This window comes from Amborella trichopoda, chromosome 2, assembly GCF_054954075.1.
Source record: "Amborella trichopoda isolate Santa Cruz 75 chromosome 2, AtrichopodaSantaCruz75HAP2 v2.0, whole genome shotgun sequence".
NCBI lineage: Eukaryota > Viridiplantae > Streptophyta > Magnoliopsida > Amborellales > Amborellaceae > Amborella > Amborella trichopoda.
The window spans coordinates 53,641,911-53,663,199 of NC_142337.1; the positions used below are offsets into that span (position 1 = coordinate 53,641,911).

The following is a 21,289-nucleotide window of genomic DNA, read 5'->3' on the forward strand; positions in this document are numbered from 1 at the left end:
TTTTATACTTCAAAATTTTAAAAATGATATAGATCGAGCGGATAAAAAGTTCTTAAAAATAATAAAAATAAATGGTCTAGATAAGTTGAGGGTTATCGGAACACTGTCCACAAAAGGATGTTTACTGTCCACAATAGGATGTTTGAGGTGCACCTTATTTGAACGGTCTAAGGTTCCAAGCTTATATAGACCTTTTTCCCCAACAATGGCTAACATATAAACGAGAAAGTTTGAAAGGGGAAATTTCATTGATACCCAAAAACCCTAATCGATACTTCTAGACTATTCCCCCATCCAACTCCCAGGGTTTTAGAATCCTCTCCCCGACTCTTTAAATTGTACACGTCCTTTCCCAACGCCGTCTTCTCTTCCGTGTCTTAAACCTCCAAAACCCTAACCCAGTTCCCTCTCTCTATCACAGTTGTTCTACCTCTCTCACTGTGGCTCTACCTCTCTCTCTCTCTCTCTCAATGTATCGTGCAGCTGCGAGACTTGCCTCCAAGGCACGGTAAGTGTTTCTCTTTACCTTGTAATCGTTCTTACTTTTGTTACTCATATGTTTTGTTTTTTATTTCCTTTGAACTGTGATTTTTTTCTTTGTAGGTTCTCAAATGCCAGCCAACAGGTATGACATTCTTCTTTCTGTGATCTAGAGTAACCTGGTTTTTATTGATTTATTCTATTTGGGTTTTCATAAATGCTAGTTTTGGGGGTTTTTTATACTGAGCGCATGAATAGAAGAAACTTGGGTGTCCATTTTTTTTCGAGAATTAAGATTGTTTGCTTACTTTTTTGTCTCTACATAATTTGGATTTTAGATTGGTAGCAGAGTGAGTTGGAATAGAAACTATGCAGCAAAGGATATTAAGTTTGGGGTTGAGGCTCGTGCTTTGATGCTTAAGGGTGTCGAGGAGCTTGCTGATGCTGTTCAAGTAACCATGGGACCGAAGGTATGAATTGTTTTTTAAAGTGGATGGATCTTATGTTTAGTTAAGATAATCTCTCTCTCTTTCTTGTTTTGGATCAGCTGAATGCTGATGGCATTTTTTATTTGGGATATTTGTTTTGTTTTTTTATGTTGAAGGGCCGTAATGTTGTTATTGAACAAAGCTTTGGGGCTCCTAAAGTCACAAAAGATGGTGTGACTGTTGCAAAGAGCATTGAGTTTAAGGATAGAATTAAGAACGTGGGCGCAAGCCTTGTCAAACAAGTTGCAAATGCCACAAATGATGTTGCAGGAGATGGTTAGTGTTTTGATACTCTTCAGTGTTTTTTGTTGAGGGTTTGTAATATCATGCTTTTTTTTGTTACAATTGATGTGTCTAAGCTAATGTTTTAATATGTAGTTTTATTCAATTGGGTGAATTAGAAAGCTTATTCACCGGTAGCTGATAAGCTGGTCTTGTTATCTATGATTCTAATTAGCAATTGTTCACTCTGTGTGCGTAGGTGTGTGTGACTGCATTACTGCATTATGTTTAAGGAGTGCTTTGACAGTAGTAACTCACATCTTTGATTTTTTTATTTTTTATTTTGATGCAGGTACCACTTGCGCTACTCTCCTAACACGTGCAATATATGCTGAGGGTTGCAAGTCGGTGGCAGCTGGGATGAATGCAATGGACTTGAGGCGTGGTATCACCATGGCTGTTGATACTGTTGTCACCAGCTTAAAGAGCAGGGCACGAATGATCAGCACATCAGAAGAAATTGCACAGGTTTGTCTTTCACCTCCTCTATGCATTAACTATTTTTTTGTAAGATTGCAAAATGATTTCTTCTTGTCGATTATTTGTACCTTCATATTTCTCCTGCTATTTAAGGGGTTTGAATTGTATTATAATTTATTTCTGTCATAATTTCTGCTGGAGTTTGCTATTTACATCAGTGAATCTTGGTGAAATTGTATTGGGCCCCTTGGAAGAAGGATGTGGATTAGTTATATTTGTCTTTCTCAATTCGATTAGGTTGGCACCATATCAGCAAATGGAGAAAGAGAGATTGGAGAGTTGATAGCAAAGGCTATGGAGAAGGTTGGCAAAGAGGGAGTCATCACCATTGCTGTATGTCATTGTCATCTTAAATCTAACCATCTCTTGTCATTTTCCAAACATTTAGTGATTGGGCATTGTTTTTTTTATATTCTTACTTTGAATTGTGTATGGAACTTTTTGCTGGTTGTGTTGGAAGGCTTTGTATTTTTTTTTTTCAATTTTTGTTAAATCATGGTTTCTAATATGTTGTTCTGGCAAATTTGTAATTTGTATTTCGCTACAGAAATGTCAATGTATATAGTAAATTTGACACTCCCATGTTCTTTACAGGATGGAAAGACTTTATACAATGAATTAGAGGTTGTTGAAGGAATGAAACTCGATAGGGGCTATATATCCCCATATTTCATCACCAACCAAAAAACCCAGAAATGTGTAAGCTCGACTGTTTTCTTTACAACGGTTTATTTTAACTTCTTTCTATAACCAAATTTGCTAGTGCGCATAGCAAGTGTTGTGAATCTGCTATTTTTCTGTTTGTTTTTGTTGAATGTAGAGCCATTATCCATAGATAGTATATCCTATACACTTTTTTTTGGTGGCCAGGAACTTGATAATCCCCTAATTCTTATACATGAAAAGAAAATTTCGAGTTTAAATGCAATTGTCAAAGTATTGGAGCTTGCCTTGAAGGTAATCACTTTGTTCTTTGATTTTCTTGAAGGGTCAAAAGGGCTGTTTCCAGCGAATAGTTCATGTAACTGGTTTCTGATTTTTCTTCCCCCTTCCAGTTGCAACGCCCTTTGTTGATAGTTGCAGAAGATATCGAAAGTGATGCGCTCGCGACACTCATTTTGAACAAGCTCCGTGCTGGGATTAAAGTAAGTGTGCCATCCTATTAGTTTGTCATGTATTGTAGAATTTTTTATGGGTTATTTGGTGAAATTTTCTCCAAATCAATAAAGTTAATCAGAACATGAATCTATAGTAGATAATTGACCAGCATAAATGTTTCCATATTCCAAGGTTTGTGCCATTAAAGCTCCTGGCTTTGGAGAAAACAGGAAGGCTAGCATGCAGGATCTTGCCACACTCACTGGTGGAGAGGTGAGATATCTGCTATTGTTCTTTACTTTGTAGTTTGAATCTGTTCCCTTGAGCTCCTCATCAATTGATAAACTTTTTTTTGGTAGCTTATTACTGAGGAGCTTGGTTTGAACCTCGAAAAAGTGGAACCGGATATGCTGGGTACTGCCAAAAAGGTGAGGTGTCTTCCAATATCTAAGATATTGGATGGTATGCAATATTACATGACTGTTTTTTAGGTTCACTGAGGTTGGTGGCTCACAATGGTAAATTTTGTTTCTGACAGGTCACTGTATCTAAAGATGATACAGTGGTTCTAGATGGGGCAGGTGAAAAAAAGGCCATTGAGGAAAGGTGTGATCAGGTTGGCACATCTCTCTCTCTCTCCTCCCCCCACCCCCACCCCACGTGTGCTTGCTAGTTAGCTATTTGTAGTTTATTGGAAGCTATTCACCCAAGAGAAGTTTATTGGAAGCAGAATTATGTGTGAAGTAGTGATGGATGTCATGATCAGTGCTCATGTTGTCTCTTGATCTAACCTCATGTCTGCTGTCATAACAGTTGCGATCTGCCATAGAAGCCAGCACTTCGGATTATGACAAGGAAAAGTTGCAAGAGAGACTAGCAAAACTTTCTGGAGGTGTGGCTGTTCTCAAGGTAGGTCTTTGTTTTCTTCATATGCATTTTGAGTTGAAAAACTTGATTTAAATGATTTCATCTTTTTGCAATTTGAAAAATGTCTGAAATCAAATGTTATCTAAATATGAACTTCATCTTTGTGGGGCAAAAACATTAGATTTAATTTGACTAGATGAGGTCTTATATGGTGGTTTTCGCAGATTGGAGGAGCCAGTGAAGTTGAAGTTAGTGAGAAAAAGGACAGAGTTACAGATGCTCTAAATGCCACCAAGGCAGCTGTTGAAGAAGGCATCGTACCAGGTTTGTTGAGCTTCCTTTCAACTTTGTGGATTTCGTTTGACATCTTTCCCGGGTTCCCTGTTTTGTAGTTTGATAACTTTCCAATTGTTTTTAGAGAATTCAAAGTTCCAATATCTGTTGCAGGGGGTGGTGTTGCACTTCTTTATGCATCAAGGGAGCTAGAAAAGCTGCATACTGCCAACTTTGATCAGAAGATTGGTGTTCAAATTATTCAGAATGCACTTAAGGTACTTTATTGACATGCTTAAATTTTCTCTGGTCTTTACCATATTCTATATAACGCCCTGCTCTTTTGGGTGAAAAACTCTTCTTAAATTTGGCTATAAATCTTGGTAGATGCCTGTGCACACTATTGCATCCAATGCTGGAGTAGAAGGTGCTGTGGTTGTTGGGAAGTTACTTGAACAAGATAACCCTGATCTTGGATATGACGCAGCTAAAGGTGCATCTCATTCTTTGTTCCTTTTTCCTGGTCTTTTACTGGACAATGAAACAGCTTTCTATTATTTCTTTCTATCCTCGTGTATTTTCTTGTTTTGATACCTGATGGATAAGTATTGGTGATAAGAGTAGTTCCTAACCTGCCTTCTCTGCAAATCAGGTGAATATGTTGACATGGTTAAGGCAGGAATAATTGATCCCTTGAAGGTTATCAGAACTGCATTGGTGGATGCTGCTAGGTATAAATCTTCCTGTTTATTCCTTTTATTTCATTGCATGTTATTGGAAGCTGCCTTTTAATTATTTAGTAATGAACTCGAGTGGTATTGATTTGCATCTTTCAATTAAATAGAAATGATTGTGATATGGGAATACAAGTTCAATATGAATATTAGAGCAATTCTTGCTCGTGGGGAGTTGAATTTCCAAGATGCAACTGTTTGTAGGATCGCCCACCTGACTTCTTGAAATGTCAGATCATCTCTCTCTCTCAATCTGTGCATGCGAAACTTGATCCTATACCTTCCTCAATAGTAAAGCATGCTATTTGAACCACAATGTGCATCTGATTGAGACTTGAGCTCCAAACTACTAGTGTGGGCTATTGTTAGTTTCGCCCAATGTTCTTTGACATTTAGTGTTCAAAGTCTGAGTCTAACCTTACTGCCTGTCATTTGGATGCATTTCAGTGTATCTTCTTTGATGACGACAACTGAGGCTACTGTTGTTGAGCTTCCTAAAGACGAGAAAGAGATGACTCCGCCCATGGGTGGTGGGATGGGTGGAATGGATTACTAGAGGCAGTGGAAGAGCATAGTGTGCGTGTGTGGAAATCTGTCATAAGGCATTTAAAATCCCTTGAGTGAATCCTTCTCCAGGCTTTGGTGTGTTCTCCAATTCTCGGATTACAGGAACATTTGGAGCTAACTTGTAATCAAAGAGGTGACTAGGAAGTTTTGGTTTATTTTATCTTTGTTCACCAGTTTATTCTTGTGGGCGTATGCAGCAGTGATCATTATTGGTCTCATTTCCAATGTCTTTTCTAAGGTCTGTTTCAATGGCGACTCTAATATTGATAAACTTGGTTACGAGTTGTAGCATTTTTCCGAACATTTAGCATATGCATTTTTCCGAACATTTAGCATGTAGCACTTTTCCGAACATTTAGCATGTTAGTTGATTATAAATTTATAAGGGATACCTATACTATAGGAGTCTTTACCATTATTAGGTTACGAGCACGGCGAACTATTAGATGTGGTTTAGAGTGTGTTATGAAGTTGGAGATTTTTTTTTGAAAAATTATATACACATCTGTTATAGTTTCTGTAGGTACGGTTTTATCGAATAGTTTTCGTTATTATCACTGTATTTGTTTTTCATCTCCAAACAAAAATTTTTAAAAAGTATTTTTTTTTTTTGAATAATTGAATTGAAAGTATTCAGGTCAATTTCGGTTTTTGAATAACTTAATTTTCGGTTTTTTTTCGAATTAACTTAATTTTTGGTTTTTCAAGAACTAAAAGTTTCTCTCTTGTGGGTGTGTATCTTCTCTCTATCTCTCTCCATTACTTGGGTAGAAGTAGTGTTTTTTTTTTTTTTTGAACTGTCCCTTTCCCCCATTTTTTTTATTTTTTGGAAGCTCATAATCTTTGAGATTTTTCTTAAATTTAAGGGTTCAAACTAGTTGTTATTTTTTTATTTTATCAGATAACCATGACTTCAAAGGGATAGAGAGAGAATACGTCACAGGATTTTTTTTTAATCTTTTAATCTCATAATCTCTAAGATTTCTTCTAAATTTAGGGATTCAAATTAGTTTTTTTATTTTTATTTTATCGGATGACTACGACTTCAGAGAGGTAGAAAAAATGTCACAAGAGAACTTTTTTCGGTTTTTCAAGAGTTGAAATTGCCATATTTTTTGTTGTTGAACAATCAAAAATACTTTGAATATGGTTGTTAAAAAGGTAAAGTCATTGTTTTTTTAAATGTCCTTTTCAATATGAAAAAAACGAAGACGGTGGTAATAACGAAATCTATTCGAATAATCATGACTTCAAAGAGATGAAGCGAGAATATACTACAAGTTTTCTCTTAATCTTTTAATCTCATAATCTCTAAGATTTTTTCTAAATTTAGCGGTTCCAACTAGTTTTTTTTTTTTATCGAATAACTATGACTTCAAAGAGAGAGAAAGAATGCGCCTCACGAGAGAACTTTTTTCGGTTCTTTAATAATCAAAATTGGTGCATTTTTTGTTGTTGAACAACCAAAAATACTTTGAATACCTTTGTTAAAACGGTAAAGTTATTTTTTTAAAAAAAATTCGTTTTGGCATGAAAAAAACGGACATGGTGGTAATAACATAAACTATTCGGTAGAGTTATAATAATGAAATGGATATGTATATAATTTTCTCTTTTTCTTTTTTTGTGTTTTAATGTTTCAAGTTTAGCCAATGACAAATTTGTAATCACCCAATTTAAAATTGAGGGACTAGAATAATTGTGATCTAAAGCCTCTGTATAATTTTTCAATTTATAATGATTGACCGAAGTGGTTAATGGAGAAGTTTTAGAATTTTGGAGAAGTTAATATCAAATTAGACTGAGCACGCGGTTGATTGTATGACCCATTTGACACTCAACTGATCATTTTAAGAGCCTCCCAATACACGTTGAGGTTCACCTGATAGCTCTAGATGCAAGTATTTGAACTTCAAGAAAGTTAACATTAAGCAGGTCTAGAGGCCTTCAAACACTACTCCCTGGGCTGTCAAACACTACTCCCTGGGCTGGGGATGTGATAGTAGCACCTCCACACTCTAATCACCATATTATGACTTTCATTTCCACTGATGTCACTGGGTAGTGGCTTGTTTTCTCCATTGAATTATCAAAAAAAACCATTGCACTAAAAACCGATTTAATGATGTATACTCTTGAAATAAAAAACATATTTCTTTTTGTTTTGAAGAATAGGGACGGTATTAGACAACCCGAAATTAAATTGGAGATCTGAAACTCTTAAAAATCTGAGCACACTGACGTGCAAAGTAAAGCTTTACATTGGACATTTTCAGCTTCTTTTAGAGCTTATTGGCAGTCAAGTGCCATGTAGGAACAAGAAATTTTCATGAATTGGCCAAATAGTATCCCAATTGTTCGTTTTTTAGGCATCTCTCATGCATCAGTTGTGCGTAAGTGTACGTCTTATTGTGCAAAGCTTCAGGCATGTGATCCATTCCCACTCATAGTATGAATCTCCTCCCCCTAAATTTTAGAAGTACCGTTTTTATTTGGCAATCCATATTGGGTAGGTACATTGGAGATTGATCCTGTCTGTGGTGAATGAAAATCAATATGATCGGTGATAAATCATCATTGAGTTTTTCTCATCATTGAGTTTTCTCTTTTTCGTTTTTTGATATTTTATCGACGGTAATGAAGGGTGGCATGGTGTGTGGAGACATCCGCATCCCTAACCACGTTCTCATTGAGATTGTAATGTGGATTTCTTTGCTATTTATGTGCTAAATACAAACCATCATTTAGAACTTAATGTGGATTTCTTTGCTATATATTGTATGAAATACAAACCATGCCTGCTATACTCCAAACAAATTTTGCATAATCTGGATGTTTAAAGTCCTTTCTATTAACATTATAAAACAGGCGACGAAGTCATAAACATCATTGCGGTGACTTTTAGTAGCAATGTGTGCAAGCACCATGCACCGTTAGGCTCCATTCTGCTGCATTGAAGGAAAACATGAACTATGGGAACATTTAGTAAATAAAGATTTCTGTTGCATTGGAGAGAAACATGAAACATGTGTGTCAAATTTTGGAACGTGCGGCATATAGAGTATATATGAATGGATTCACATTGGACGCATGATGATAAAGATGCTCATAAAAAATCAGCAAAACCAGTAAACCTGAGAAGAGCATGATGTCTTTTATATACACGAGCATATGATCCTCAACATTCACTGCACTCCTGGAGATCAAAAGGTGGCTACTGCGTAATAATCTAGCATACCTTATTGGTGATGTGGATGATATAGGTTGCATGATGCGACCACTCAACTAGCTGAGGTGCCAATCACGATAGTTGCAATGAACTTTGGAAAGGGAAGCCATGTAATCATCTGACCTACAGAGAGAAGGAAATAGTATCATTATGACTATCAACGTGATCTTCATATGAGTTCATCCCAATCTGAACTGCTAAGACTATAACTTCTGCAACAGAATAACCAAAGTGACTTTATAAAAAAAAAGAAAAGGTGGTCTCCGAGGGCTATCCTCCTTATAGTCAACTACAGAATACTAAGAACTAATAGTGAAATCTGTCCTAGGACACAGCGTTTTGATCAGCAGGCAGTGCCATAAGGGTGGTTAAAAGCTATCTGAAGTTTCAGAAAAGGAATCTTCTAATATGTATGCAATCTGTTTAGTGCTCAATAATCAGGCTATGTTCTTTTTCTTTTCTTTTTTTGACAATTTCAAAGGATGTCAAATATGTCAGTTATTTCAAGTGCAAAAGTTCTCCTTTTGGTATTCTGTTTCTAAATTGTTTGATAAATTCTCTTTCCTACATTTCCCACTTATTTGAACCACTTAATGGGGACATTAAATTGACAGGAACAAGCCATTGAACCACACCTTTGCCGTCTTTGCATGGTATGTGATGGATGCAAGTCTGTACTTGCTAATATGTAAATTAAATCTTCGAAGAACACTGAATATATAACGTGTTTAATCAATTTGCAGGAATTCAACCAAACCATACCATATCTAAATTAGATCTCATTGAGATCTACTGTGGGTGATAGGTACAGGTCATGGTTAATTACAAAAGGACATTGGTTAATTACAAAGGACATGTGTACAAGGTTACTATGAAAAGTCTTGGATAAAAAACTTACCTATGCGACCGCAAACTTAAAGCAGATTGATAATTTGAAATCTAGCCATTGAAAGGTGGATTGCATAAGAAAATAAGGTCTTGCTTATACAGCAATGCGAAAAAGCTAATATTAAGACTTCAGCTTGCAATTATTGAAGCATGAATGCAAAGCCACCAATTAGATAAGCAAGACACATGAATACAACCATTATAACATGAGTTAAATCAATTAATCTCTATGAAAAGGAGGAATACTGATGGTTACAACAGTTGAAATGAAGATCCAATGAAGAACATAAAGAATTATTAGCTCTATTAGGTTGAATCATACCAAACCCAAGTGTACCATATAATCTTAGCCACACTCTTCTGTTTGGAATGAAGGAAACAAATCATATAGCCTTTTTGGAAATCTTCTCATACAGGAAACAAATCAGATTATCTGTAGTGCCCACCAAGCTCCAAGCATAGATTTTAATATTTGGGGAAAGAAGTTGAATAAAGAAAGTGTGGAGAACTCTTAGTAAATGTCTAACCTTAGTGCATAGGGAGATTGACTTGCGGCAAGTATAAGATTCTTTGCAGACTTTGAGTCATTCTGCGTAAGTGCAATTGACATGTTACTTCTTTATTAAACCAGAAAAGCATACATAAAACATAACATAATGATATACTTACCATGAAACTTTGTGCATAATATCTAATATTGGAATACAAGCAGCAGTGAAAGTAAGCAACTTCTGGATGACTTGGATGTTTCTCTTATTTTCCAATGCCTAAAAGTGTGGTCAAATAGTCACAAATTCAATGCCCTATAAGAGTTCTATATGCGTACCATTTTACTGCCATTTTCCACTCATAAGTTTTTAGCTAATAGTTTCCAGGATTTACCAACCTAGGTGTGGATCCTGGTCCGGGATCTCGCTCCAGCTCTCCCAGACAGGGATCTCCATGGGATCTTGATCCCCAGTTTTTAGGGAAGCACCTAACCACTAGAAGGAGCAACAGGAGTTCAAGAAAATGATTCATATGTATTGTTGCTAGTATCATACTCTCTTTCTAATGCTTTTGGATGTTGAAATGTTTCTCTACAGACAGTTGGGTTCTGCTGTAGTCCCAAAGGAATCACAATTACCTCAGCGCAAGTTGACAATGCCAACATACTTCGCATTCATAAAGATTGAGTCAATGTTGATTTCATAAAAATAAAAAATAAAAAAATAAAAAAAAACACTTTTGTGGTATTTCTATCATTTAATGGAATTTATACATCAAAAAATGCATCCTTCATACAACTGGAAAATCAAAACTCAGCAAACAGAAAAATGAAAAGATTCACTAAATATTAATTAAAATCTTTTTTATCATAGGTTTCATGTAAATTAATACTGCTTCAGATGTAAAATTGCAGACAAGGAAAGGTACCACTAGACCTCTAGATGAGCAGCAGAGATTCATAATAGCAAAAATGAAGCACGGCATATAAAAAAAAGGGTAAAGCACAGCATATAGATCTCTGCATACATAAAGATGTGGGCTCCAAGCCTCAAAATGAAGACATGCTCATTCCATTCATGAAAGGAAAAACTTAAAAAAGGATCAACTAGTCAAGCAGTATAGGAGATCTATAAATCACAATGTAGCCAAAGGAAAACATGAAATGCCAGTCAAATAAAGCAGGTTTAAAAATTAACAAAACAAATGCACATGTCTTCAGACAAACACCAAATATCATATAAAAAGTTTAAATCATGAGATCCTCATGATATCGAGGTAAGCATTAAAAAAGAAAAAAAAAAAAAAAAAACCCAAAGTAGCAGATTTCAAAATTACAATCAGAATGTGCACGTGTTACTTATGAACATCATGCCTATATATACATAAACTAGTCTATACTGGATGCATCTGAATTATTCTCAAAGTCACATTAAGCAAATTCCGGAAATAACTTATTATTTTTACCAAAAATAAGCATGAAAAATGGAAAGGAAAACATTCCAGGATGACTGTTCTCAGGATCCATGATAGCATGGCATTAACTGATGATGCTCTCTCTCTCTCTCTCTCTCTCTCTCTCTCTCTCTCTCTCTCTCTCTCTCTCTCTCTCTCTCTCTCTCACACACACACACACACACACACACACACACACACACACACACACACACACATACACACGCACACACACTCTTACTTTCAAGGAAGATTCCTACAAACTAAGAGCATGAGACCAAAACAGTAAGTATGAGGTTAATTTAAGAGAAAATGCTGCCATGAATAACAAACCTGAGATTCATAGTAAAGCCCAGCATATAATGCAGCATAGAAATATTCATTTTCTTTTCCATATAGAAATGTGGAAACAAGCTGCAAACACCAAAGTGACACAGATGGTCAGAATTAGAAGCAATAAAAATTCATTATTAGCATTTCAACCCTATACCATTCGAGGTTCACATAGGAGGTTTTGATTCATGATTTAAGCAGTGGGTTTGTTGTATAGCAAAACTAAGGTCATAAAAATATATTGATAACTCAAAGAGAAAGAGCATCATTTTTGTCAATTCTTGATGAACCACTAAGCATGTGAACTGCTGCAAAGAGGCATCTAAGATGTGAGGTTAAAATACCATTCCAAATAGGCACAACTGAGACAATAACAGATAATTGAAATAATGAATCAAGAATTGTATATCCTTGTACATCAATAAGTTGGACTAAGAACAAAAGACATGCATTTGGACATAGAATTTACTAAGCAACATTTTTAGGCCACAAGTGAGAGAGGGTCATCCAGTAAATAAGATGTGAAAACTTATGGGACATATGTTCATTTTTTCACAAATCCAAGTTTCTAAGTTTTCTAACTCAATTTTGTGACTAGCCAAGACAATCTAGCCAAGACCCAAGTACAGAAAGAGCCAATGAATTATGTTGACTTGCCATTGACCGTAATATGGGAAGCAAGGCAGGTAAAAGATAAACACAACGTGACTTGATAAATGTCATCAGATGAGTAAGATGTGATGGAGATGTTATTTTGGAGATTTTCCAACCCAATAATGCATTGAGCCTCTCCTTTTGTCTTTTCCTAAGAGAGGCCAATGAGATAACAGACATATAACTTAGATGTAAAACACATAATTTTGAGACATTGCATGAATGTTTTGTTTATAGTATGTGAGCATGTGCACAGACAAACATAAACTGAATCGCACTTTTCAAGGTATGGATAATCAAAAAGACTGATGCAGGTTCGAGACTGACAAGTTTACCTACATTCAGGCATAAAGGCCATCATCTAAAATGCATATGGTGTAAGGGGCTGAAAAAAGCCAAAAAGTTTCATGCTTAACAACTTAGTGTGAATGACTGCAATAAGACATCTACAATTTTGAAGATATATCACAGAAGGCTCAAAATTGTGATAACAGAAGTAAAAAAACAAAGTAGCTACAGAGGCCAACAATTTTTAGGCCATTGTACCAAGAGATGATCGGTGAAGAGATGAGATTGTGAATTAGAAGTACTTCAGTAATCCAATGAACCCTTTTTTAACAATAACAGAGACAAGTCTAACAAAGTTTCATACACACACCTTATCTGGATCCCCACCATCCTTAAACATAGTATAGGCTTCACGCATTACAGGTCTTGGATCTCGAGCAACCTGCACATAATCCAAAAGTAGATAATCGACAGAACAGTCACCCTAAGAATCTTGCTATGAATTGGCATGATTTTGAAGGAGATCCAACCATCCAAATAAGAGAGGAAGCCCTTGAAATGAAAACCATGGAACTTAAACCATACCAAACTCCCTCGCACTTCCCTAATAGCATGCAGGTGAGAAGAGGGATTTATTTCCTTGATTAGGACAACCCGATAAATGAGGCTTTTGGAATGTGTTCATCACATAGATACATTTGTTGCAAGCCCTCGAAGGTTGTAAGCATAGAAAATGTTCAAACGCATCACACACACACACACACACACACACATATGCAGAGGGGTCCAATAGGAATGTTATTGTCGTGCAAAGAGATGGACAAAATCATTTTATTTTATAATTACAAAAATTAAGGAAAATTGGCGGGAGGAAGTCAAGGCGTGCTCTTATAGCCACAAGAAGAGGTTCTTTCCAAAATTGTGAACTCAATTTCGACATTTATGAACAGAATTACACCTAAAAAGGATAATAAAAAGTGTGAGCTTTACATATGGGATTATATTTCTAAAACTTGAAAAAGCAGGTGGTAATAGAAGAAGACAAGGGAGAGCCAAGAAACACAATGCCAAGCAAGAGAAAACAGAATCAAAGGACAACTTGGAAAGCATTAACAAGGCCAGGATGAAGAACAGCTGGAAATAGAGAGTTTAAGAAAGTGATGGCCAAGTGGCTGCATTTTGGTATGCCAGTAGTTTCAACTATGGAGCATGGGTGGGTTATGTGTTTAGGGGGCAGTAGTGAAGTATGAGTTAGACATTTGGCTTCTTGCTTTGCAATTTTAATTTGTTCGAATGAAACTCCAAAAATGTATCTGGTAAAACGGAAGGCACCATTTTGGAGTATAAGAGTCATGCACATTATACTACTTTGTGAAGACAACACCCAAGTCGAACCTACCAAGGTTGGTACTTTTGACTGTATGGACATCTATGACAAGCCAATACCGAATCTATTGAGTTCAATTATTCAATTAATACAAGAAAACCCCCCTTTTCTTGCTCCCTTGCAGATTTCACTTGTGGTGTAATTTTCCGAGATAGAAAGCCGATCCCGAAGTGATCTATTAAAATGCTCCCAACTAGTCTCTTCCTCCTAGATATATTGGTTGGGCCAGTGATATATAGCTTGAACGATTCAGGTTTGGATTAACTTATAACACTTAAGAATAATGCTCTGCAATCTATTTTGTTACTATCAAATCAACAGCCAAAAAACAATTTGAGGAAAACTCGTAATTGAAAATTTGTTTTCTTTTATAATATAGAACTTTCTTTTTTCAGTTCAAATTGAAATCAGTATAAGATTCTTCTTTTGGTAAAGATATACAAGTTGGTATACAAGTAATGAAATAAATAGCACAATACACTTACACAGAATAAATAAAAAACATCAATACCAACTAATAAGAAAATTAAGGTGCATGTGTAGTCATCAGCTAGAAACTTCATGCCTTCTTATGACAATCAATGACAGAAACTGTGATGGTTCAACATCTCAAATTGGACCTTTCTAGATTAATAACCAACGAGGAATTTGAAATGGACTCTCACATGTACTACTAAGCAAACAAGCGAATAATAGTTACTTGCCTCTAGAAAGCACCTCCGGGCTTCATCAGGTCCACATAATTGAGCTTCACAGAGGAAACACCATATTGACTCTTCTGTATCATTTGGGTTTTTAGCAACATCTAGCCGAAATTGCTTGGCCCCTTCTTCAAACCTGATGCCAGTTATATGCCTCACTCACAATTGCACTACCACAAAACTTCTGTTGATTGTCATTAAAGAACATGCATGCAGATTGTAAGCAAAGGAAATAAGGAATACCTGCTCAGGTAATACAATGATAACCCCCTTTGCCAAAGATCTGTTTATGTTTAAAGATAGAGTCGTCATAACTCATCATCATAGAAATGCTCCCAAGAAACATGAACTGGTCTTGGCAAACAGTTAACTCATATTACCTTTACTTTCAAAGTTAAAATTTCAAACATCCATGTCCAAAATGATTGCATCAAAGTTTTCACTCATTATTTAACAAATAAACCGAGAGAAAGAGAGAGAGAGAGAGAGAGAGAGAGAGAGAGAGAGAGAGAGAGAGAGAGTTAAAATAAATCTGTAAATTACTTCTCTACCCTTCCAAACTTAGTAACCAGGACATCATACTGGAAGAGGGCATCCCATTTTAAAAAGTAAAACCAAAGCACGAATTTCCACTTAAAAATGACAACTCCTCTGCTTCTACTCCTTCCCAGAGGAGTTTCCTAGACAGACACAGTGGCAAAGTCTTCAAATTCAGGAAATTATAGAAGGAAATAAAGAGAAAGAAACACTTCATAGAATCCAATAAGAATGGCTTTCAGCAGGAAGCTTAGTGCCTTCAACAATCGTGAAAGCCAATTGGAACTTAAATATTGACTCACAAAAAGGCTTCATGTTCTCCTTGAAGAGAACTCAAGTGACAGGTTACGGCTGATCAATGACTACAAAGAGATGGAACACATTGAGTCTCAGAAGAGAGAGTGAAAATATATTTGTACACTTTCCAATTATAACAAGCCTGATTGTCACTGAGCACATGCACACACTACAGAATGGGACTTCTCCTGAGCCAAGTTGGTTGGGAAAGCTCAAGAAAGAACTCGGCAAAATATTTGGTTAATCAGAAATTGATGACAACGCAATCAACTATCCATCAAGGACCATAAAACCCCTTTACTTACATGCCTTCTGGCGAGGATCCAGCTCAATTGCTTTATCAAATGCATCCAAGGACCCCTGAACATCACCCTTCATTGATAGAAAACAAATGGGTCCAGAGATTTAGCAACTTTTAATGGCAGCTATTCAAGACTGGAGGAGAAAATAGAACAGTAGACAGAGAGGAGCAACCGTGCAGAGATTCATTGATAAAAAACTAATGTGTCTACAGATGTAGCAGCCCCCATTCATTTATGCAATATAGAATAGGAAAGTAGAGAGAAAAAGGATTGTGCAAGGGGCAACCACCTGTCTGAATAGCTGCATTCCCTGTCTTATAGCCATTGAAGCTTCTCGAGCAGCACCTCCACCGGTTAAAGCGTCCCAAATTGCCGACACAGATAAAAGGTCGGTGCGTTGTGGTATGGCCAATCTTGATTGCGTAATGCCAAAAGGGCGCAACCGGCCCCGAGTTTTGCAGTAAAAGGCCAATGTGGATGATGCAGGGATTACCAAAGGAACAGCCATAGCAGAGTAGTAACAGGAAGAGGAAGAGGAAGAAGGCAGGACAAACTGCAAATTTGAAGTCATAGAATATGTAAGCCTTATCTCTGTACAGAATGTAATAACACTTTTAAGTCCTGGGTAACAATTCTTGAGAATTCATTAAACAAGTCCAGTTATTCATCATCATGTGTTCATATGGATCGAAAGCCATGGGATTCATTCAAGTGTTTAGGGTTTATTGTCCTTCCAATTTGATGCGAATTCAATCCGGCAACACTTCCAATTTAGGATTAAAAACTTCTGCAACTGTTCCTCATTTTTCATTCATGGGGAAACAGCAAAAAAAAAAAACAAAAAAAAAAAAACAGAATATACATTTCGCAACCCAAAGTTTACTGCATTGACTCACCAAATAAAAAATATTCCATAAATTGAAGTGAAATGAATTTGAAACCTACGCTGGAGGTTTCTATATGGTTTAAGGCAGTTCTGCATGTTTTTCCTATAGGCATAATTCAATGTTTTAGGAGATATAACGGCGAGAGATTACCTTCAGTTGCTCCATGCTTTATTGGTGGAGAGAGGATTATTGGTGGAGAGAGGAGGAGATTCTTGTTTCTCAACGGACTATTCGCCTGGATATCAGAATTAGTTATACTGAAGCAGACTATGATTAGTAATTGGTAATGACCACTACATGCATTGTTGACGTAATGGTCATCACCGTCAAATCAATCGGTTGGACCGTGATGGAGAATGAAAGCCAATTTGGTTTGTATAGAGCCGAGGCTCTAAACAATCAAAGTAAACTGCACCTGAATAGTGTCGAGAAATGTGGTTTCTCGAAAATATTTGTAATAGCCTTATAATATATTTTCATCTTTAATTATAAGATTTAATGCTTCAAAAATATTGTAGATTGAGCATATCTATAAAATTTTGAAAATCTTGAAAACTAACGGTCTAAAAATGCTTTACAAGATGTACTGTTTTCAAAACTTAAAATCTATTTGTTTATCATATCTATACATCTTGATGTCGAGATGATCAATTTGAAGATATTTTCTTGTTTTTTATGCATAGAAAAGCTTGATTAATTTCATTTTTATTTTTTATTTTTTATTTCATCGGAATATACAACATGAAATTTTGGATGGACCACTATTTGACCCATTTGGGTCTTTGCGTTTTATTTTAATTAACATCAAACCTATAGTGGAGGAGTTTTTTTTTTTTTTTCTTTGAAAAAAAATCCTATACCGATTCATAGTTCTTATTATTTGTTGATTAGTTCTTGTATTTAGTGTTGTTGTTCTTTCATTTTATGTTTCCAATAAATGTACGATATGTTTTGTGATGTGACAACAGAGCAAACATTGCTAGTGGATTTATTGAAAGTTTAACAAAAAATTGTTAAGTATTACTCTTATGGCACTAGTAAAGCTATAAAATTATTGTTTGATGGTTTTAATATATATATAATACCTGCAAATCATAATCTTATATTGTGTCATCTTTACATATTCGATTTTTTCACTATATTTTTTTTTTAATCAAATCTGAAATATTCACTATTTTATAACTTACCTTATTTTTTGGCGATATATGTTTTTTACCCAAATTTTTTCCTCCAACTTTTTGAAATAAAATCGAATTATTACTAATGTTTTGATCAACCAACATTTTATTATTCCCCGACTTAGTAATTATACTCTAAAGTACCTACTTCGAGAGTTTCTCTTTTTTTTAATGTTATTACACTCAATACTTCCTCATTATACTCTAAAGTACCTACTTCGATAGTTTCTCTTTTTTTAATGTTATTACACTCAATACTTCCTCCAACTTTTTGAAATAAAATCGATTTATTAGTGTTGTTTTGATCGGCCCATATTTTATTATTTCCCGACTTGTTAATTATGCTCTGAAGTGCTTATTTCAAGAGTTCTTCTGTTTTTAATGTTATTACACGATAGCCAATTTTTTTTGCCATTTTTTTAAAATGATAAAAATGTTCATGGGTCGGATTTTGAAGGTTTGAAGTTTATCGAAGACCTATAGGTGTCTTTCAGGGCCAAAAATACGAGGAACAATTGAGGACAAAAAAAATTAGATTTTTAAAATCCTAAGTTTGTCTAACGAAGGAACGACCTCATATTTTAAACTTCCGAAGTTTTTGTTGAAAGCTTATACAAAAACCAAGTTCAACAATATGGTATTATCCCCTATTTTTAACTTCTATATCTCGTTAGAACCAAGAATTGAAAATATTACTTGTAAGCAAAATGATTCCATCTTTTCTATCTTCTAACCCCCTAAACCATTTTGACCGTGTATTATTGACCTCAACAACTTATGAAATGACCCTATCTCTCTCTCTCTAAAACTTCGTCTCTCTAACATCATCGTTTCTCTCTCTCAAAACTCCCTCTCTCTAAAACCCACACTTCATCTCTATCTCTCACATCATCGTCTCTCTCTCTCTCAAAACTCCATTTCTCTCCCTAAAACTCAAACTCCATCTCTCTCCCTAAAACTCAAATTCCATCTCTCTCTAAAACTACATCTCTCTCTAAAACCCAAACTCCATCTCTGTCTATCTAAAACTCCATCTCTCTCTTACACATAAGAATGTGTGCTCATGTTCGAGCTCAAGCTAAACCCCTTGGCTGGTAAACCCACATAGAAGCGAAGAGAGAGATGGAGTTTTAGAGGGAGAGAGAGGGTATCATTTTAATGTTTGTTTGGATAAAAAATTTATGATCAAAAGGGTCCAGGGGGTTGTAAGATAGAAAAGATTGAGACTTTTTATTTATAACTAATATTTTTAATTTATAGGTCTCATGAGATATGGAAGTTAAAAATAGGGAGACAAGGAGATATTTTCCCATATATATAAACAAGTTTTTCAAAATCTTAGGTTTGTATGTTGAACGACAGTACACAAACAACTTCGGATTTACGAATTTGAAGTTTTTCTTTGAAAGGTCACTTTGAATACTACATAACTATCAAAGTCCGAAGTATTATATTATATATTATACAGTCGTTTGATAATGAATGACATTTAATTTAAATTTAATAAGGTATAGAAAGGAGTAAATGGCTTGGACATGTATCAACTGTCTAGGTAGAAGAATATATAGAAACAATTCTATATTTCAGATTTCAAGATACCTCGTTCTTTTTTTTAAAAAAAAAGAAGTAATTGTGGGTAGAAATGACAAGAATTTTAAGAAAAAAAACGAATATAAATGTAATAACGGATATGCACGTTATTTTCCCTAAATAGTATATACATATACCTTTCTCGAAAAAAAAAAAAGAAGAAGAAAAAATGGAGTGGAAAATGAGAAAGCACGTAAAAAAAGTGAAATAAATGAAGAGAGAGAAAATAAGTGTAAAACAAAGGGAAATTTTCTTATAGAACCTTAATTTCTCATATTATTTAATGGTAGACCATTTTTCCGTTTTTTTTTCAAGCGGCATAAAGAATCCCTAAGGATTTCACCATACCCCCTCATTTCTTATTTCCCTTTTTTTATTGATTTTAACCATAAAAATTAGCCCAAACAAATCGTTTTATACCATTTCATCCCAAAAACTTTTTTAACCATCTTTTTCCTATTCCACACATATTAAAAAAGTTTTTGGATTGAAATAGTATAAAAGATTTGTTGGAGCTAATTTTTATGATCAAAAGTCATTACAAGAGGGAGATAAGAGACAAGGGGGTATTATGAAATCTTTCGGGGTTTTCTAATGCTACTTGAAAGAAAAACAAAAGAAGGGTCTACCATGAAATAATACGAAGAATTAGGGTTTTATACAAAATTTTCCCTAAAACAAATTGGTACATATATTTGAGGAACTACTAGTTTGTTTTTTGAAAAAGAACATTCCCATAAATAACGACATTATTTACATATTTTACAATTGGAATTGTATACTATAAGACCATTCATTTTTTACATAAAGAAGGTCACAGCTTTCGAGAAATCTTGTTTCGAAATTTCTGCTCAATTAGTGATACACCACCACCATCCAATTTTATATCCAACAGTTGACAATGACTATGACTTTCTTGTATCAAAAGTAAATGGTCTCATCATATACATTTCCTTTACCTATTAGCATATATTATTTATATTATTCTATGTTTTTAAATTTAAAAAAAAATTGTAAAGAGATCATTTACTTTTGGTACAAGAAAGAGATCATCACTCTTGATTGTCAGATTTCAAATTCAATGGTCGTAAAAGTGTTATTGAGTAGTCTCAAAGATTGAAAAAAAGAAACTTCAAACTTTATAACACAACTGAAATCATCCAATTTAACATCTAATGGCCAAAAATATTATGACCTCCTTGTAATAAAGATAAACAAACTCATAGTATACAATCCCTTAAACTAAATGCTCCCTGACATAAGAACAAAATCATTGTGTAACTGCAGTTTTACGCGACGCTCAAAGCCATGTATGCTTGTTCAAAGTTGTCATAGTCTCAAGTATAATTTTTAGTGAGTTTTGAGATGAGGCTTTTTTTAAAAAAAAAAAAAAAAAAACCTTACCCTTACTTTAACCTTTGTCAAACAAGAAAGAAGAGGGAAAATAAGGTTTGGTCTAGAGTTAGCAATGGACCCCGACCTGACCCGTGACTTGATGGGTAAACCCGACATTGGTCCAAATATAGGCCCAAAATTTGGACCCATCAGGTCGAGTCTATCTAGACCCGAACCTAGACTCAAATGGTATTCTTGGACCCGGACCAGACCCGAATAGTGATCATATTTAAATAATATTTAATATATGGTATTTAAATAAAAGGTGCAGTTTGTATAGAGCCGAGCTCTAAACAATCAAAGTAGAGCCATCTTTAAAGACTATCGAGAATTGTGGTTTCAATACTGGTAATAGTTTTGATAACCTTAAAATATATATTCATCTCTAATTATAAAATTTAATGCTTCAAAAA

The 21,289-nt window shown here is 35.0% G+C and overlaps 2 protein-coding genes across 22 annotated transcripts; one reads left to right on the top strand and one right to left on the bottom strand.

The window, feature by feature from the left end:
* Positions 1-372: 372 nt before the first annotated feature.
* LOC18431476 (chaperonin CPN60-2, mitochondrial) lies at positions 373-5,560 on the top strand. Its single transcript, XM_006841601.4, has 18 exons — positions 373-508; positions 604-625; positions 819-950; positions 1,085-1,244; positions 1,543-1,718; positions 1,968-2,063; positions 2,325-2,429; positions 2,601-2,687; positions 2,786-2,875; positions 3,021-3,101; positions 3,188-3,256; positions 3,367-3,444; positions 3,642-3,737; positions 3,920-4,019; positions 4,143-4,246; positions 4,356-4,461; positions 4,621-4,699; positions 5,150-5,560. Exons 1-18 carry the CDS (start codon positions 471-473, stop codon positions 5,256-5,258), a joined length of 1,728 nt encoding a protein of 575 aa, XP_006841664.1. The 5' UTR covers positions 373-470; the 3' UTR covers positions 5,259-5,560.
* A 2,452-nt stretch (positions 5,561-8,012) lies between these two features.
* Positions 8,013-16,934, bottom strand: LOC18431475 (Tetratricopeptide repeat (TPR)-like superfamily protein). 21 transcript variants are annotated; one of them, XR_016049596.1, is made up of 10 exons: positions 16,864-16,934; positions 16,116-16,379; positions 15,830-15,896; positions 14,934-14,973; positions 14,694-14,826; positions 12,973-13,044; positions 11,661-11,741; positions 9,914-9,975; positions 8,508-8,616; positions 8,013-8,214 (listed from the first exon to the last, which is right to left on the bottom strand). XR_016049596.1 is itself a non-coding variant. In XM_011623998.3 (10 exons), exons 1-9 carry the CDS (start codon positions 16,876-16,878, stop codon positions 8,555-8,557), a joined length of 801 nt encoding a protein of 266 aa, XP_011622300.1. In that variant the 5' UTR covers positions 16,879-16,934; the 3' UTR covers positions 8,013-8,214; positions 8,508-8,554. The 21 variants fall into 21 exon arrangements, 11 of the variants coding, with proteins under 11 accessions (XP_011622300.1, XP_006841663.1, XP_011622301.1 ...); XR_016049594.1 differs by having other exon boundaries at positions 8,013-8,217; XR_016049595.1 differs by having other exon boundaries at positions 8,013-8,239.
* Positions 16,935-21,289: the final 4,355 nt, after the last annotated feature.

What these genes read in the sequence shown, in the direction of transcription:
- LOC18431476 (XM_006841601.4), top strand. Translation starts at nt 471, where the DNA reads ATGTATCGTGCAGCTGCGAGACTTGCCTCCAAGGCACG. An exon ending in CATCAGAAGAAATTGCACAG is followed by an intron (nt 1,719 to 1,967) that starts GTTTGTCTTTCA and finishes CAATTCGATTAG; the next exon opens with GTTGGCACCATATCAGCAAA. An exon ending in TTGAGGAAAGGTGTGATCAG is followed by an intron (nt 3,445 to 3,641) that starts GTTGGCACATCT and finishes CTGTCATAACAG; the next exon opens with TTGCGATCTGCCATAGAAGC.
- LOC18431475 (XM_088858553.1), bottom strand. Translation starts at nt 16,825, where the DNA reads ATGCCTATAGGAAAAACATGCAGAACTGCCTTAAACCATATAGAAACC. An exon ending in ACCATATAGAAACCTCCAGC is followed by an intron (nt 16,380 to 16,771) that starts GTAGGTTTCAAA and finishes TCAAATTTGCAG; the next exon opens with TTTGTCCTGCCTTCTTCCTC. An exon ending in GAATGCAGCTATTCAGACAG is followed by an intron (nt 15,897 to 16,115) that starts GTGGTTGCCCCT and finishes CTATCAATGAAG; the next exon opens with GGTGATGTTCAGGGGTCCTT.